We start from the raw sequence: 18,664 nt of genomic DNA on the forward strand, positions 1-18,664 counted from the left end.
GGAAAAAAAACCAGCAAACAAACAAAGTCTTTTTCTTTCATAAGGTCATAACATCTGTTGAATGGCTTTTACCCCTACCCAATAGAAAAAGGAAAAAAAGGACATTGAATAAGTCATATTGAACAAAAAGGAGTCCCGTATGCATGAATTCTTCACTACCTGACCAAATCACCAAATGACCTGACCGAGTGGAGACCCCTTTAACCGATTTCTCCCCAATATTTTGACATATTTGTAGACTCTGCACAATATCCACAAGGTTTATGTTGTCGATGGGTTTATGAGATGTTAATAATCACAAATGCTGCAAGCCACAGAAGTGAATTAGATCATTCATCAGTTCACTGCACTTTTTGTGTATATGTCTTGGTAGCACATTGGTAGAGTCTGTTATATACGTATGTGAAGTGCACAGTGAAGAATACATTGTGCGAAAGTTCAGTGTTTTCACACTTCTGAATTGATCATATGTTAACACTGCAAGGTGCTTTTCACATTTTTAGATATTAAGATTAACACATGTCTTTCTTTGAGTATCTCACACAGTGCCTCTAGTTGCTAATGAATTGTTTTGTATACCAGTACCTTTCATATGTGTCAATAATCCTCTTTATTCTTTACACTTCTACCTCTCAACTGGAAAGTGCATATGATTATAGACATAATACAGATCTTACTACTTCACTGTCATTGATTATTTATAACAACATAGCATGCCCTTGATACACTGTAGAATATTCATAGACACTCAACATTTGTGAATGTTAGAAAAATAAAGTGTATTTAACCAGTGCTGTCTTGTGACGAGGCGTATATAATTCTAGACAGAACTTATTGTTCAGTACTAGCTCATGCAAGTGACTAATCGAACCATTTTGATGTTCTCTCTCATTTTACCCTATTCTTTCTCACCCCAATCCCATTTTCCCCCCTCACATGCATTTCTATACCACTCAATAATGTTTCTCCCCTTCCTTCCCCCCCCAAAAAAAAAAACACCACCAACCAAACAAACAACCTACCAAACTCATCATGTTATGTTGAATATCTTGCTGTCTTTTTTTTTTGTCATTCTCAACCATGCATCATTGTCTACGACATCCCCTGTTTACTCATTATTCTCCTTCCCAACCAATGCTGAAATGATTTCTGCGTATATATTTTTACCCTGTCATTTATTCATCTCATTTATCTCATTGTTGTTTTGTGATTTTCATGTGAGGAACATAAAATTCTCTTCCTTCTTCTAAATCTTCATTTACATACATCCCTCTCGCAATGATTTCATCAATTACATTTTGCCAATATTTCTTTCCAAAATTTTGAGAATATTCCTACTTCTGGTTATTCTTTTCTATGCTATTTCCTCATGTATCAATTTGCCATTTTTTTTTTTTGCTATATTGAACTCTCTGTCATTCCATCATCAACTTACTCATATTTCTTGTCAATGATGTGCCCACCTTCCTTGATTATGCATTTTTTTTTTCACACACATTTCTCTGAACCTCCTCTCTTCTGCTTCAAATTTGTTCATCATGACCCACTCTCTTTCCTTGTAAATACCAATGACCACCATGTAATGATAAACACCATCTCAATTTTTAAACCTCACACTTTTAATCCTCCCAACCTGTTTTTCTTCCTTACATATTCCATCGTCACTCGATGACCTTTGCTATATATGTCTTGGTCCTTTGTCCTTAAACCTATCAATCTGCTCCTATTCCCTGCCTGTGTCTGTTAATCACGCTTTACACTTCTCTATAATATGTGCATTCTTCCCTCCTCTTCCCTCGCATCCCGTTTCCATGGTTACAATGGTCCTCTCCTTGGGCATCCACCCCTCTACATCCGGTCGGTGTGTACACCTCCATGGGGCTCTCATTATCTTCTCTGTTCCCCTCTCCCGTACCACTCCCCTCTTCTCCACACTCTTCTGCTGTCCCTCATACGTGGATTCCGTCACATTATGCCTCCAATGGACTCGGGTCCGCTTTGTCGTCTGTAGTTGCCGAAGGTTTGTGTATAGCTTGCATCAAAATTATTACCCCCCTTCCCCACATTTTCACCCAATCCTGAATGATGAAGAAGATAATAAGAAACAAACTGCCGAACAGGACCACAAATGGATATTGTAGTATCAGCAATTCATATTACTTTCAATCCAGTAAAGTGTGACAAGATTATAATTCTTTACTCTTGTTAGTCGTATTCAAGTTCAGTCAGCATTAACGTGATTAGACATTTACAACATGTCTGATTTGGCAAACTAATTTTTAGCTGTCTTTTAGAGGTAGTTTTTGCAATACACATCTACATGTACTGCATCTAGCAGAATTATTGTGATAATATTTCATAACTCAAGACATGGTTTATAGGATAAAGCTGCACTTTCTTTCTTTTTCAATTGATTCACCAAACTATGTCACCTTCTGATGTATTCATTTGTTTTGCAGACATGTACAGTACCAAAGTGCACACAATACATCAAAATGTAAACCGTCAGGATAGAAGATCCACCAGCGTTTAGATGAATATACAATACTAGCCACTTGAGCTGTCCACTTTGTCTTTTGACAGTCTTTATTTTCAAACTAATTTAGATATCTAACACAACAAATGTATTATTTCAACAACTTGCACTTCATTTATGAGTAGTTCAGTTTCCATGTAAGTACAGTGTACAAGTAGTAGGCAGGAGATACTATAGTTTCCCCAAAGCTTATAGATTTCCATATCCTCAAAATCATTGCTTTGCGCTCTGAATCAAAAACCCTCCCTCTCTTTTTCTGAGGCTGGCTTTATTTGGCCGCTATCCCAGCATGCCTTTGAGTTCCTGTCTCAGTCATCCTGCTGTTTGTCCACAGATCAAACCTCACAGCCGAGCTGTGCCAAGTCCACGTACGGCTGTTGCCCTGACAACCAGACTGAAGCTCTCGGCGAGAACAACGAGGGATGCCCAAGTAAGTGGAGGCACTGCGAGTGGATTGAGTCGAGTATTCATGTAGTTCGAATTAAAAAAAAGAAGGCGAGGACTTATCTCCAGGTTCATAGTTCAAGTGTAAAGTCAGATGAACAGAATACTTCAAGTTTCATTCATATATTGGGCAGAACATGCAAGCTTCGACTTCCAGAAATATGAAGATTTGAATTTCACAGGTTCTCAGAAAATTATAATATATGTGATGATCATATCATATATGCAAATTAGATGGGGATGACACCACTGCATCACACATCTCTGAATGTTTTTTTTGCACAAGTTATGTAGTGAGAATCTTTATTTTTCCAAGTGATGTAGCAACCTTAAGTCCCCATTTGAATAGTTAATAGTTATGACTTAATCAGTATATCATTCTGTCATGGAAAAGATAAAAATCCTGTTTTAAGTTATTATTAAAAAGAGACATTTCTCATGACACTTCACCATTTGTGTCTATAGGCTCCTAATAACTTTTGATTATAAAAAGTGTGGAGTGAAACTGTTGCACAGATCAGAGTATATTAAAAGTTGAGAGAGGTTATATGCAACGCCAGTAAATAAGGAGAAACATCAGACGATCTTGGTATATGATATTCAAGAGTTTAGTGGCCATGACCGAGTCAGCGGTACGGTACAGGTACACACGTCGGGTGTAACACGTTGCACGCACAACACATGGAAACCGATCAGAGTATGGAACGCCACTTGATCCAACCTAACTATAATTATAATCATAATGGCGTGATCCCTTTCTTCATTCCTCTTATTATTAAAATGATGGTACTACCCTGTACATACAATCTACTCAAAACTACCTCTTCTGAAATAACCTTGATCAACAACATACTGTACGCATCTACTCGAAACTGCTGTTTCTGAAATAGCCTTGATCAACAACATGGTGTCAGGCTATATGCATGAGCAAAATGACAATCATACACACTATCCTTCACATCACATAGGGCCCAACTCTGAACAATGTAGCAATGTATAAACAAACAACTACATGGTATTAACTTCCTTCTCACTGAATAACTTAAAGCTGTTGCATGACTGTTATCTATAGCGGCCTACTCTAAGAATAAATATTGATCACATACATGTATTTAATAAAACAAAAACAACCTCTAACATAACATCAGAACAATTTAGATTGATTATGCAAATAGTACATACCAGGTAACTACACTATCACAAACACATATAATCAGGCCTATCTTACTTACACAGCGAGTGAACAAAACATCACTCCAAAAACAATTATCATGCTGAAACTACTTTGATTAAAACACCTCCATTAATCAAAACACTCTTTACCACCATCAAACTGCTTAACACATCTATAACTGCTTGAGCACACACAGTAACTCATAAATAAGTTACACTAAACTCCAAACTTTGACAGAGTAAAATCAATCACAAAATGTTATGTACGGGACTGTACACAGCAAGCAATGAGAGTACATACAACTACAAACTGTACCTACATACATGATTATAGTGTACCTCAATACGTACCCCTATCAAAAATACTCAGAAACACTTACGTCATACCTCACTTCCTCTTTACTCCTTAAGCCAAACACATCCAATGAATCAGCCTTGCAAAAAAAGAAAATAATGTGTACAAATATTGATATCACAGCCAAAAATTAATAATATCATCTTAACAACGATTACTTATACCGGATGTAAAATACTGAAAAAGGAGCCACACACATATACATGTATGTGTGTAGACGGGAGAAGTGTGAAAAAACAAACAAACCTGCAGTTGCCCAAGATTACAATGAACAATAAATACACTGTACACAGTATAACCATACAATGTATTTAGTACAGATGCCCACACAAAAAAAAAGAGGAAAAACACTATCCAATATCTACCAATACTGGCTATCAAGTATGAAATCTATCTAGATATAAAAATTGTCCTGAAGTACGAATGTACAAACAAACTGTTATAATATACCAAAAATGACATGTACTGTATTCACATTCATGAAACAGTATGTTACAGATATCCGAATAGGATACTACAAAAGGTGGACAGCGGGTCAGGTCTGGAGAATGGGTACATGTACCTGCCCCACAGAATATCTTGTGTTCGTAAGCGAAATAGAAATACATCTACATCAAATATGTTTATAATATCATGAAAATGAATGACTGATATAAAAGGCAATCATCTGGCATGAAATATGACAACAGTGCCTAGAGATGATACAACTGAACTTCCAACTTACACTGTATATAAAAAATGTGCGAGATGTATGAAAATTCACTATGTACAGACGCCACCATAGGAGAAGCTGGTATACAACCTTTTAGGCATTTTACTCCAGAAATAACACAACTGACATCACAATGTGAATTAACCAGCAGTGAGGACCAATAGGTAACCTAGTACATATCAAATAACCAGCACATGAAATACTTCATCACACAATACAAATTGGAGAATGTGCAGTCCCGTGTGGAAAACAAAACACTATAGCTGTACGTCACATCTGAAGGACAAATACTCCCTGTGGACTTGACACTCAGGTAAGTATGGAAATACAGATGGGAAGTATCAGACTCTTCAATATAATACATACAGACATTAAATATGCTGTAAGGAGCTAACAAAAAAAATGTAATTTGACATATTCCCTTTATCCTTTTAAAAGGGAAGAGTCAAAGATTTTGTGAAAAAAAAGGGGGCACACACGTGACAAAAATGAATACAATATAACATAACCTTTGTTAGAAACTTGGAGAAACAAAATATCCTGCAATGTAGAGGATATGAAGTAATAATCTACCGTAGGAAATTATGTCTACTAATAACTGTGTAAGGGAAAGTCAAAAACAAAACTACTGACAGAATAATTCTACACTGCTTAAAGCAGTAGAACATGATACAGGGATGAGATACCCTAATTAAGTCCTTCAACCTGGAGTTACTGGGGACAAGGGAGGGTGGGACGACACTGCGAGGCCAGTAAAGGCTGGGGGTGCTGGGGGATGCGCGATCCAAGGCACAGGGGAGCAGCTGACGTTCGTGGTTAACCAGTCGGTGATGTCACTGGTAGGAGCTTGGTGAACAGGATCGCTCTTGGTGGTCATCATCCAGCTGGTAAGATGCAGAGCACCATCAAGGGGGCCAAGGGAAGGACCTCCTTCAACAGGGATTGAAGGCCGGTGGTGTGGCCAAAGGTCCAGGGGGATGAACTCCAGGTTGGGCTAGCGTCAAAGCAGGCAGGGCCAGCACTATCCAAGGACAGGTGGAGGCCCAGGGTGTCATCATCGGCATTGGGGGTTCGTGACTGGTCAGCAGCGAGGACAGAAACCGCAGTCGGACTGGTTGGTGGACACACGTCTGGCGATGGAGTACAGCAATCCAGCTGATGGACAGGATCGCGAGGCTCTCCAGCAACAACCAGGGCGGACAGCTGGTCACTCCGGTCAAAGGCAGACCGACACTGGTAGCTAAATGCTGCCATGTCGAGATTGGTGTTGTGATGTAGCGGAGGCGAGACAGCCACACCAGCACTGTTGTGGGGAACACCTGGCGTCTCTCCATCAGAGCTGATGATGGGCCACTTCTGATGATCATCAGGAGGGGTGGCGTTCCTGGGATACAAGGCGGGAAATGTCTTACCAACAGTGGCAAGACTTGCACTCTCAGGAGATGGGTGGAGTCCCATCAGCGTATATCCTATGGGATTCCTAGAGCGAGACTCAGCAATGATCACAGGGGTACCAGAACTACAATCTGTACATGCAGGGGGATCAGAGCTAGGCTCAGTGATAGAAGTATCACAAGTGGGATCAATGACTGGGGATTTACATGTAGTGTGTGTACACTCATCTAAAGAGGACCTAGAGCTATCTATGGAGACTAGGGAGCCCATGCTATGTTCACTAGAAGAGGGAGCAGCACCAGTTCCACAGGAGTCACACTCAGAGCTATGCTCAGTAACCATGGCAACACTACTGACCTCGGTACAGGGAAAAGCAGAGCTGGGCTCAGTGACAGGAGTAACAGTGGGACGGTCAACCTCAGATCCAATACATGAAGTGGCCAAATTACCAGAGGACTTGCTCGTATGTGTAACCAGAAAATCATCCAACCAATCATCCTTATCAGCATGGTCAACGCTAAGACTGTCACGCACTAGATACGCACTAATACCACATTCATTTTCCCTCTCATTCTCGGGAAAGCACTCACGCCTAGCAGACTGACATACTTCAGACTGACCACCAGTGTCGCCTTCTTTCTCCATCTTACTCTCGAGAAACCACCCACAACTACCATCAGGCTGATCCCCAACAAACTCCTTATGTGTCTCATTCTCTTCGCACTGCTGGACAGACATAGCACTAATTTGAGCGCTGTCATGTTCAGACTCGATCGACTCAGGCACATGTGAACGCTCATACTCACATGCACCAGCACTTGTTGCAGTCTTATTAATCTGCACAGGGATATCACATTGCCCATAAACTGTATGTTCAGATGTAGGCTCGCATACACACTCGCACTCTGTCTCTGTCTTCACTACATGGACATCATCACTCGTCGCTGTGTGCACAGGCATATCAACACAACCTACGGTTACCATTGAATCAGTGTATGTGAACACAACCTCGTCCCCAAACATGATCTCGTGTTTCAAGGGTCTAATGGACAAATCGTTGTGTTCCATGAATGGAGCACCTGCTGCGACTGCAGCATTCATATACCCATCCTCAACCACAAAGCCGTCAAACCACATCTCATAACCACTAGCACTGTGGACCAGTCGGAAAGAAGTGAGACCTACAATGCATGATGGGAGGGTAAACGATTCATCACAATCAATGTAGTCGTCATAACCAAAATCGTCAACGACGATATCCAAACCACACGCTTCAGCAGCCGATTCACTCACCAAATTAATGGGAGAACCAGAATGCAATTCAACCTGTAAAATCTCTTCATAACCTCCCCGAAGGGTAGCAGGGAAATGAGGGACCTTATCGTCAGGCTTGCGTGTCGCTTCGAAGTCTGAAGCGGCATTGCCAACCGGGCGCCAGGGTTGGGCTTTCTCCACCTCCGGCTTCGCGGAGGCAGCAGCCCAACGCCGCTCGCGCTCGGATGCCGTGCCGCTACGAGTGGGCTCGGCCACAGCCGCGCATCGCTGCGTCGACGATGCTGCGGGCATTGCAGTGCGTAGAGCTGCGGCAACTCAATAAACTCGAACTCTAGTGTCTTTAACCTCGATTGTCACACCAAATTATTTGGTGAGCGTCTGACCCCTATTGATTGGGCTTGATTCACCTTAATCTAGGATCCTGGTAGCGTCTATTGATGAATTCATGGATTCGAATCAGCGCTGTCACCACGCCAGTAAATAAGGAGAAACATCAGACGATCTTGGTATATGATATTCAAGAGTTTATTGGCCATGACCGAGTCAGCGGTACGGTACAGGTACACACGTCGGGTGTAACACGTTGCACGCACAACACATGGAAACCGATCAGAGTATGGAACGCCACTTGATCCAACCTAACTATAATTATAATCATAATGGCGCAAAGCTGCATGACATAACACGAAATTGTGAGTGCTCTGTTGTCGCCGAGACTTATCCATGCTTCTATCTTCTTTCACCCCCAAGGTGTATGTGACTGTCATCCTTTGGGCTCCTACTCCCTCTTCTGCGAGCCGGTCTCCCAGCAGTGCCCCTGCAAACCGGGCGTGGGGGGCAAGAAGTGCGACAGGTGCGAGCCGGGCTTCTACCACTTCCTGGGGCTGTCGAGCAATGATCCGGGTTGCAAGCGTGAGTACAAACTCTCTTTCCCATCTTGGAGCTTGTGTATGCAAAGCTGATGAATGTGTGTGTGTGCTTGGGAGGGAAGGGGTGGGGTCTGCTGTAAAACAAGAAATATTCATGGCATGAAATTTTCACAAATTTGCACCAACATCCTTTGATATGAAATTCTCTTTCATGTTTCGCAGTTTTTCAATGAAAAAGCTCATATACACTTACATCTGTTTTCAATCTAAGTTGCATCGAGAGTCTTCTAAATTAGCAAAATAATGGCGAAAAATGATGGTAGCTTTTATGAGAATTATGCAGCAATTAAAAAGAAAAAAGAAGTGCATGTATTGTAGCCATCATAGCAGTGGCTGAAATGCTTACAGTTGATTGATAGTTGTCTTGCTACTTGCATGGTAACCATGGGTGAAGCAAGTTACAGCTGTTGCACAGAGTTCTATGTGACAGGAGATTCTGAAAATGAACAATCACCTCGAAGACTACGTATGGGTAATATGCTTCAAGCTTGCTGCAATTAAAAGCTGAGCATAGGACAAATTTTTTAGACCCTCTGCGACTATGGGAAAGAAGAGATATGACTTCAATTTTTGGACATGACAAACTTACAAAGAGATCTACACTTTGCCCCTGCTCTTTAGACTAATATTTTACCATAAAGTTGACATAATCAATTATTTTTCACTTCTTAAACAATACCAGCCTGCAGTTGCTCACCGTATGGTTCACGAAGGGACGACTGTGACCAGACGTTTGGAGCCTGCACCTGCAAGAAGGGCGTGTCTGGGCTGAAGTGCAACACCTGTCGTGAAGGCATGGTGATGACACCCACTGGATGCATGACTGGTGAGTGTGTCGGTCAGGATGAGATGGACCACGTGGGGTATCGGTATGTCCATTTGGATGCAGGGCGAGAGTAGTAATAAGGGGAAATATGGACCTATTGGGAATACAAATAACCTGCAAGTATATTCAATGAAAAAAAACAACAGCAACAGTAGGGTGAGAAGTATTGAATTGAAAACCAGGCCAAAGCTTAACCAAGCAATATTCAAGGGCCAAACAGGTAATGAATGGTCAAACATTTAGTGAGAACATTCTCTTCATATGCTCTTCATGTTGTTTGCCTGTTACACCTAGGACTGTTGTAGCCTAATTTTTTATAAAACTTTGTTGGTGCATGGGTTTAACCAAAACTGTAAAAATTCATAACTTTTGAATGCATTGTCCTCAAACTTCAATGAAGTGTTATAATATTTATACATTTACTAAAATTAAATCAACACATGACATGTTTGGCCTAAATTCTCCTTCAAACTCCAAGTGTTAATTCTGTAAAACCAGAAACATTCGCCGCATAAAACTTTCTACAAACTGGAGCTAACGGCGTTTTTCGCAGCACAACACTTTTGTGAATTGACACTGGCATTCATACATTATATAGACCAACACTTTCATGAGAATTTTACTTTAGCAAATCTTGGCTCCTCCTAAACTTTGCGAAAGTTTCTTGCAGGCGGTAATTTCTGTTTTTTTTTATGTGAAAGAATTAAATGGCGTATCGTGTGTGGATGACACACAATAGACCAAAGTTTTTGTAACAAATGATTTTGATTTGCCACTGCACAGAGGAAGAGCAAGTACAGGTCAGCGGCCTCACCTGCACGAACGTGACTTGCCAGCACTACGCCCGCTGCCAGGAGGCGACGGTGGAAGGCGGGAACGCCACCTGCGTGTGTCCGGAGACCTCGTCCTGCCCCACGGAGCCGAGCCAGGTGTGTGGCGATGACAGCGTGACGTACGCCAGCCGCTGCCAGCTGGAGGTCTACGCATGCCGCGAGGGAAAGGACATCCGCGTGCAGAACGACGGCAGATGCGAGAGTGAGTTTTGTCCTCGCAACGATCAATGACAAAAATTTTTTTTTTGGGGGGGGATTACATGAAAGCTTTATTGCATCAAAGTAGCATTTGGGATATGTGAAATTGTCTTTTCTTTTGAAAGCTGTGTGAGATTAAAGCTGCTGAATAACAAGGAATATATGTGATGATTTTAATGATACATAGAAAAATATTTTGTGTTATGTGACAAGTTCATTATCATTGAAAAGATTTAATTTTTGTCTATTTGATGATGAACTTAATTGTGAAACTGGCATTCATTTGTTTTTCATTCAAACTTTTCATTTCAATGCCATGAATCTCTTCTATCAGAGTCTTACATGAACTACCGGTAGTAATCATTATTTTGCTGAGTTTTTTGGGGTTTTTTCATGCTAGGGTCACAATTATCATTCTGTTCTCAACCCCGAAATTCTCCTTCTTTTCCTTCTTTGCCCCTCCAGCTGTCATTCCCCTCCCGCCCACCCCCGCATCAGGCTGTGAACTCACCCAACACGGATGCTGCTCCGACGGCATCACCATCGCCCAGGGGCCCGACTTGGCCGGTTGCCCCGGCGCCGAAGCAGGTACCTTGGCCGGGGACCAGAGTTCCGGCGTAACCACTGCTGCCCATGTAACCGCAGCCCTAACCACAGCTGCAGTGGTGCCTTCATCTAAAGCCCCTACCACTGTTTCAGTCACACCCTTTGTTTCTGCCGCTTTAACAACAGGTGTGCATGACCTTAATACCACATTTTTATTTTTCCATTATTATTGCACGTCATATTTTGCATTTTACTTATGTTGCAGTTTTGTATTATGCAATGTCATTTTGTTTCATCTTTATCATTTCATCTTTAGATTGTATGTAAAAGTCTTAAATTGGTACTATTGTAGGCAATGAAAAATGAAATATCAACTCTATTTGGAAACAATTTTGGGAGTTTTTTTTTTGTCAATAATTGATCGTTCAATTCTCCTTTCAGCAGTAAATGTGGAAAGTAGATTTGCGATAGATTATACATCAGACTATTTTTTATTCCTTCTGGATGAATACGCAATTGGTTGCACCAAATTTTCCAATATTTGCATTACAAAATCTAGAAATGATATGAGTGTAATATTCGTGTCATATCTTTTAAAATGATTTATGTAAAAGAGATGAAGTGTTCCTCACACAATAAATGCTCATTCCATGCCACTATGGCTCTCCCATGTAATCATGACTCACAAGAGGAGACAAAGTATTGTTGCAGCTTCCACCAGTGGATCAAATTTTTGAAATAAGTGGTGTATCATCAATTTTTATTGCACCATGATGGAAATTACATTTTTGTGATCAACTGATTTTATCAGGCAAATCAGGTAAATTTGTATAAAGTAATTGCAGATGCAGACATCTTGCTTAAATCGTATATATGTTTCAAAATAGATTTGGATTTGTGTTCTGCAGATAGATTTTGCAGCTGAGGAGTGACATCTTCAGGTTTTTAGAAATCTGTTTCTTTACTTACAATATGCAGATTTTCAACTGCATGCATTTTTGATGTTGCATTTTGGTGGCATTTTCTTTTTCTTGCAGCATTTTCCTATGCATTTTTCAATTCCATGCAAGTGTATCTTCCGCTTTTTTTTTTCTTGAGGACATCAACCTTCTTGTCAAATAGAAAGGAGTTCTTTCACATCTTTCAAGAATTGAGCTTGAATGATGTAAATGCTGTCTTTTTATAGGGATTCTACAAAGCAAATTCCCCTTGATGGAATTTCAAATCTACTTGCAATCTTCACTATATGTACTGTTTAGAACAGCTAGTAAAGCTGATTCTCACTGTAAAGGTTATCAGGTTTTAATGAGCTTCAATATTTAGTTCGATCCTTTTTTGTGTTCTTTTGATTATTCATTTTGCAAGCAAGAATGAAATATCGTACTACCTTTGATGTGCTACGATTGTTGTGTGAGATCTCGTTGCATGAGGTATCATGTTTAAAAAAAAAAGAGAAAATGGATGGAACAGTTCTGGCTAACACCAGGCATAATCTCCCAATCGCTAACACAACTTTTAACAACAAGCTCACAGAAATGAGCCATTTGGCCATTTAAGCCAAAAACAAAAGAATGAAACCCTATTCAACATGGCTGCATTCACTGTTTATTATAGTTTACTCAATTACTTCTGATGCATTGCTGGCAGATATAACTGAAGATGGTTTGCTGACACGCATAATCACAAAAGATGCATTAATTATTCATGCTCTCATCTCTATAGCATTTTGAAATTTCATAGAAACGCTCAAAGTAGGTTTGGTTTTCAAAGTGCCTCCCCGAGTGAGTATGTGAAATGCTTGTTGTATTCTTGCATGAAATGCAATGGTTTGAAATTTTTCACCTAATTTAAGAGAATTATGTTTTATAACTTGTCATTTAAGTTATTTCAGTAATCATTGTCATCGTTATTATTAATTTGGCGTGCCATAATTTACTGATCACAACATATATGTTTTCTTCTCCTTTTTTTATTTTTTGTAACATTTATTTGCACAACACGGGCTCATATCATTTCACTGTTTTTTTGTCATGAGAGTCAACTAATTCGGTCCATTTCACGGAGCCCAATATTAAATGAAACACAAATGGTTCAGTTTGCTGTACCTTGATATATATACTGCAATTTCATACTTACCAGTGCACAAAATTAATATTGATGAGACATTTTTCTTTGTTTGGTTACTCATTTTAATTTCCCACATATTTAATGGAGTGTTGTGAAAGAGCAATGCATATTGACATTAATTCAGTCCATTTTGGGGGTATTTTTTTCCCCCATTTTTTATTTTTTAAAAGACATCAAAAGATGCATTCATGCTGCATGGCTTTTAAAAATCATCACAAATTTTCAGTTTTTATGAAGGAAGGTAGAGTCACTGTGGCTCCCTGATTCTGCAAGACACTTCCTGAAAACTTAAATGTGTCTTCACATCCCAGTAGGATAATATAAACATCTCCGGAAATTATTCAAGCCTATTGAGATGGAATCTACTTATTTTGCATGTTGGAATACTGACAACCCTGGGTTTTATTTGAGTGAGAAAAGAAATTTGGAATCACTAATAGACTCATGTCGGTTTCCATTCAAAAGTGGCTAATACCATCGTCCCCCCAAATTTAAGAAACTACAGAAACTCATTGCATCACAGTAAAATAAAGTATATATATATATATATATATATATATATATATATATATATATATATATATAATATATATATAATATATATATATACTTTCCTCTTTCACAGCTGCCCTGGGATTGATTTGAGTGAGGAAAGAATTATAGAATCACTAATATGTCATGTTTTTCTTCAAAAGTGACATATAACATCATACAAAAAGTGCTATTAAAACTACTGTTCAAAATTGCATCACAGCAAAATAATTTATTTCCCTCCTGCAAAGCATATTCATCCTTCCATGCATAAACTTGCAGGCATATTTATTTGCTGGCTGGCCGTGGACAACTTTTGATTGCACATTTTTTCCTTCTTCTCTTTGTGTCAGGCTAATTTTTATTTGATGTCAAATGTATTAAGTCAAGGTTTTTTATTGTTTAGGTTTTACATCATGATACATGTACATGTATGGACACAGTTAATTGTGTTAGGGTTAGGGAATATTCAGATGGAATTTAAGCTCTGAGTTAATCAGAATTTATGTTTTGTTAAATTGGACCATTTTGAACCGTGTGTGAACTTCTTCTTTCAAAATCTGTAATTGTATTATTTATATGCATTTATTTGACAGTAGCTGTTCAGTTTGCAATGCTCTGCAGCCTAAGCCATGTTTTCAGTTGAAAACTGCTGATTAAACTACAATATAACATGTTTTTCTTTTAAGGGGTTTGCCGCTACTTTTTGTGACAGAAATTACAGTTACCATGGTAACGGAACTGTTGCGCAGCTGATACCTGATTGGCTGATTGATTGTTGCAACCTGCTGCTGTAGTAACTGCCCATATCGAAAGTTGAATTGCGAGAAGCATGGAATTCTGTAATACAATGTATATTCAGTGATTCAAAGTGTAATATGTAATACCTTCGTAAAGATGTCTTTCTGTGTCTGAAATATGCCAATGTCATCATCCATGTGCCCCCCCCCCCCCATTCTATGTCAGATTCGGTGATGCCCACACCAACCGTGATGGTGGTGATGGGATGCGACAGCTCCCCGTGCATGCATGGTGGTACGTGTCAGAACGACGAGGTCGCCCCGGGATTCACCTGTCTCTGTCCGCTGGGCAAGGGAGGACCGGTTTGCCGAGAGAGTGAGTCAAAATATGGCTATACAGTTGTACTAATATTAATCCTTAGTGTATACACAATACTGTAAAAGTGGAAATTTTCGCACATTTTTCGCAACCAGATAGCGCGAATAGAAAAGCACATGAATATTTTTGCATGACAAATGTTCCAGTAGTTAATCTCCTGATTCCGCAGAATTAAAAATGCGCGAAATCCATCTTACCCGGCCGAGCGCAAAAAAATTACTCATGCGAAAATATCCACTTTTACAATACTGTACTTAATTTTAAGCATATACAATGTAGATATGAATAGATAGATTATGCAATACTCACTGCCAGCTAGGGCTCGATATTAGTGGTAGCCCAGTGGCCCGGGGCCACTAAAAGTTAATGTTTGGCCACCAATTTCATCTTTTGGTGGCCTGATCAGGCAACTAGAAGATTCATGACGGATTGTTACTCTAGCTTTTATTTCAGGCTGCTACACACTGTACATATCTTTTTTGAGCCACCAAAATTGAGATTTTAGTTGACCGAACAGTCCACCAGACTGAATTAAGTTAGTGTCGAGCTGTGCATGAAGGATCAGAGTTATCACTGGCTGTGGGACCCAAGTTCAGTAGTCTAGTGGATAGGATGCCTGTCCAGCAATCAGGATCGAGGTCATGGGTTCAAATCCCACCGTAGTAAGTATGTATGCCTATGATTTTTATAATGGCATGCACTCCAAACACTGAATGATTGGTGTGTACTTAGGTTGATGATGGACACTTTGTTAATCAGTTGCCATGACAACAATTTGGCGGAAGTATCATTGATTTAAAGAAACAGTATTAACAATAACAAAACAATTTTTCGCCAGAACTAGGCCTTTTTTCAGCCCTCAGAATAAATATTACAATGCTATGTGCAAGTTTGGCACCCCTGCCAAGGCTATTTAGGTCAGTGTGATGCCATAAATCCATGCATGCCTGCATCATATGTTTGTTTCACCTTGTGTGATATACAGTACACCTGTACATGTATTTTCAAGAATCTGATCTTTCCAAGGAAATTTGCTCTGTCTGTTAAAATCAAATGACAAGCCTTATCACAGAAACACTCAGACGGCCTCTCTCATTAGAATATAGACATGTTCTGACTTTGACATTTGATTCAATAAACAAATTTGTTCTTTTTTCAGTGCAGCTCTCAAAATACTGCACTGCTGTTGACAAGGTTGAAATCCCTGCATTCATAGTATTCTCCCTCCCATTTCTACTTCCGTGCAGCCGTCACATTTGACACGCCGTCATTCGCCGGCGACTCCTACCTGGCCTTCGCTCCCATGGACGATGCATTCTTAGAGGTCGAGATCATTGTGGAGTTTCAGTCCAACGCCAGCGAGGGCGTGCTCCTCTACGAGGCGCAGAACGAGGAGGGTGTGGGCGATTTCATCTCGCTCGCCATCGTTGATAACCACGTGGAGTTCAGGTGAGAACTGTTACGAAGGAAGCGTGCGAGAATCTGTAAAAGTTTAGAATTGACGTACCCATGAGTGAGTGAGGATTTTTATGTGTGTATGTCAACTTTGGGCTCATTTTTCTCAAGACATATAGTGGAAATAAAACTATTGAGTTTGTGTGTTTTTGCTGGGTGATGAGATTGACTGCATGCCTGAATTGGTGCTGTGTTAGGCAAGCTTGTGCGAGTTTCCTGGTCATCTAGAAGGATCACTGTTCAAATTTACGATGGAAACAAGAGAACTGTAATGGTAGTAATAAAATAGTTTTTTTTTTTTTTAAAGGTTGAATATCAATTACAGCAAATCAGAATTAGATGAGGTAAAGTTGTGTAAAAGAATCCTGTATGTTTCTAAACTAATGTCTTTGTGGCAATTATTAGTTGATGTTTATTAGGAAAGTGAAGAATTTCTTTTCAATTGAGTATTTAGCATGACCGGCATGAGTAGAGTGATGAGTGTGGTTCTTCAATGGATTAAGTCCTCTTTTAAGAGAATATGTTATGGCATGCAGTTTTCATATAAGATTTTTGTTTCATAATATTGTGTGCAGTGTAACAAAGATATTTTTTTTTGTTATATCCCAGTAACAAATATGTGCAGCCCATGACATACACAATTATTTTTACCTCAACCGATTTTGCAATTATTACATCTTTTCAAAAGCCTTTCTGCTTAGAATTATTACAGGTGTATGAATTTTGTTTTTGATGTGAAAGCAATGCTTAAAATAGCTCTTACTTTCAGCGGCAGTTCACAATTGGAAATGGATTTTAAAGCTGCCACTTCATGTTGAAATTTCTTGTAATATTCAATGTAAACTCAGTGTAATCTATGGCACAATGTTTCTGTTTTGTTTCAAGTGTATGTTTGTATGTGTGTTTGTGTGTGTGTATGTGTGTTCTGTATATACTCTGTTTTCCGAGGACATGTGCCTGTACAGTATATGTGCGTTTATATGTATGCAAATCTACTTGAGTGTTTGATACATTCATAATACATTTTATGTATACATTATGTGTGTGTATGTTTTTAGTGTACATTTGTAAATATTTGTCTCTGTGTCTTTGTGTTTGAGTGATGGTGGATCTATCTTGTTCAGATCAAGATCTTTCAAACAGCTGGTTTCGTCTCTTGTCTTATTTTCTGAATTGTCTGTTCATGTACATTTGGTCTGTTGTGAGAGTAAATGTTAACTTTTATTTTCTTCTGAAGCTGCTTTTACATAATCTTCTTTAGTTTTGTTTTTTTTAATCCCCTCTTTTGTAGCATTTTGCTGATAATGTAACCAAACACACTACATGCATAATTTCCTTGCTATGCTTTTCTAGTGACAAACTCATTTTTTACACTACTAGACGGACCAACCAGAATTGACAGCAATTAGAATTAAAGAGCTGATTAGTACTTTCACCTCTCGGCAAGCAAACTAAAATATCAAACGTCAGGTAGTGGTAGTGTAAGACTTTTCCCCTGCTAAATCTACATAAATCATTTTTGCTTTGATGAAACAATCACAGTGTGCCACCAATAAAAGATAAGAAATATAACAGTCGTTTAGAAGATAATTTTGACATTCCAACAAGAGTGAGCCCGTGCAGTGCACAGTTTCCTGAAAGGAAAATATTGTAGACTCTTTTAACTTAAGCCTTTTTTGACAGTGCAGCCTAAGAATTGAGTGACTTTTGATAATATTTAATGTCATTTTAATCATATTTGAAAGGTATTTTCATCAAAATACAAAGAAGATCAGAAAGGGGCAGATTCTTTTACATTTTCTATAAATACCTAATTCTGATGTAATATGTTAGAGCATGATTCAAATAGAATAACAATGATTAGGTGAATAATGGAATTTAATGGTTAAGAGTATTCAAATGATAAAAAGAAAATTATAAATTTATCTCTCACCTTCACACCTGCCCAGTGTAGTAGTGATTAATGGTCAAAGTCCAGCTCAAATTTTCTTTTTTATATGCAGCACTCCCTGTTTAGGGCTCTATGTCTTTCAATCTATTAAAGGAAGCTAACATTTGAAGTACCATTTTGTGTGTATCTTGTGCAGTGCCATTTGGAGTCAGCATATTGGTCCAAATTGTATCATCAGTTGAATACTCACAAAAAAAGTACTTGTGCACAAACATTGCATTCATTTCAAAGACTGGAATGCAAGGTAGACCCTTAAAAA

The 18,664-nt window shown here is 39.2% G+C and overlaps 1 protein-coding gene across 1 annotated transcript in view; it reads left to right on the forward strand.

The window, feature by feature from the left end:
* Nucleotides 1-18,664, forward strand: part of LOC139734707 (agrin-like) — a 50,460-nt gene that overhangs the window by 12,492 nt on the left and 19,304 nt on the right. Inside the window, exons 11-17 of the mRNA XM_071645499.1 lie at nucleotides 2,849-2,966; nucleotides 8,641-8,802; nucleotides 9,502-9,645; nucleotides 10,429-10,680; nucleotides 11,142-11,408; nucleotides 14,847-14,996; nucleotides 16,247-16,448. Of these exons, the coding sequence (XP_071501600.1) occupies nucleotides 2,849-2,966; nucleotides 8,641-8,802; nucleotides 9,502-9,645; nucleotides 10,429-10,680; nucleotides 11,142-11,408; nucleotides 14,847-14,996; nucleotides 16,247-16,448 (1,295 nt within the window). The remainder of the gene's footprint in view (nucleotides 1-2,848; nucleotides 2,967-8,640; nucleotides 8,803-9,501; nucleotides 9,646-10,428; nucleotides 10,681-11,141; nucleotides 11,409-14,846; nucleotides 14,997-16,246; nucleotides 16,449-18,664) is intronic.

The sequence above is a fragment of the Diadema antillarum genome, unplaced genomic scaffold (assembly GCF_040938485.1).
Source record: "Diadema antillarum isolate AM-2024a unplaced genomic scaffold, OU_Dant_1.0 seq00000542_RagTag, whole genome shotgun sequence".
NCBI lineage: Eukaryota > Metazoa > Echinodermata > Echinoidea > Diadematoida > Diadematidae > Diadema > Diadema antillarum.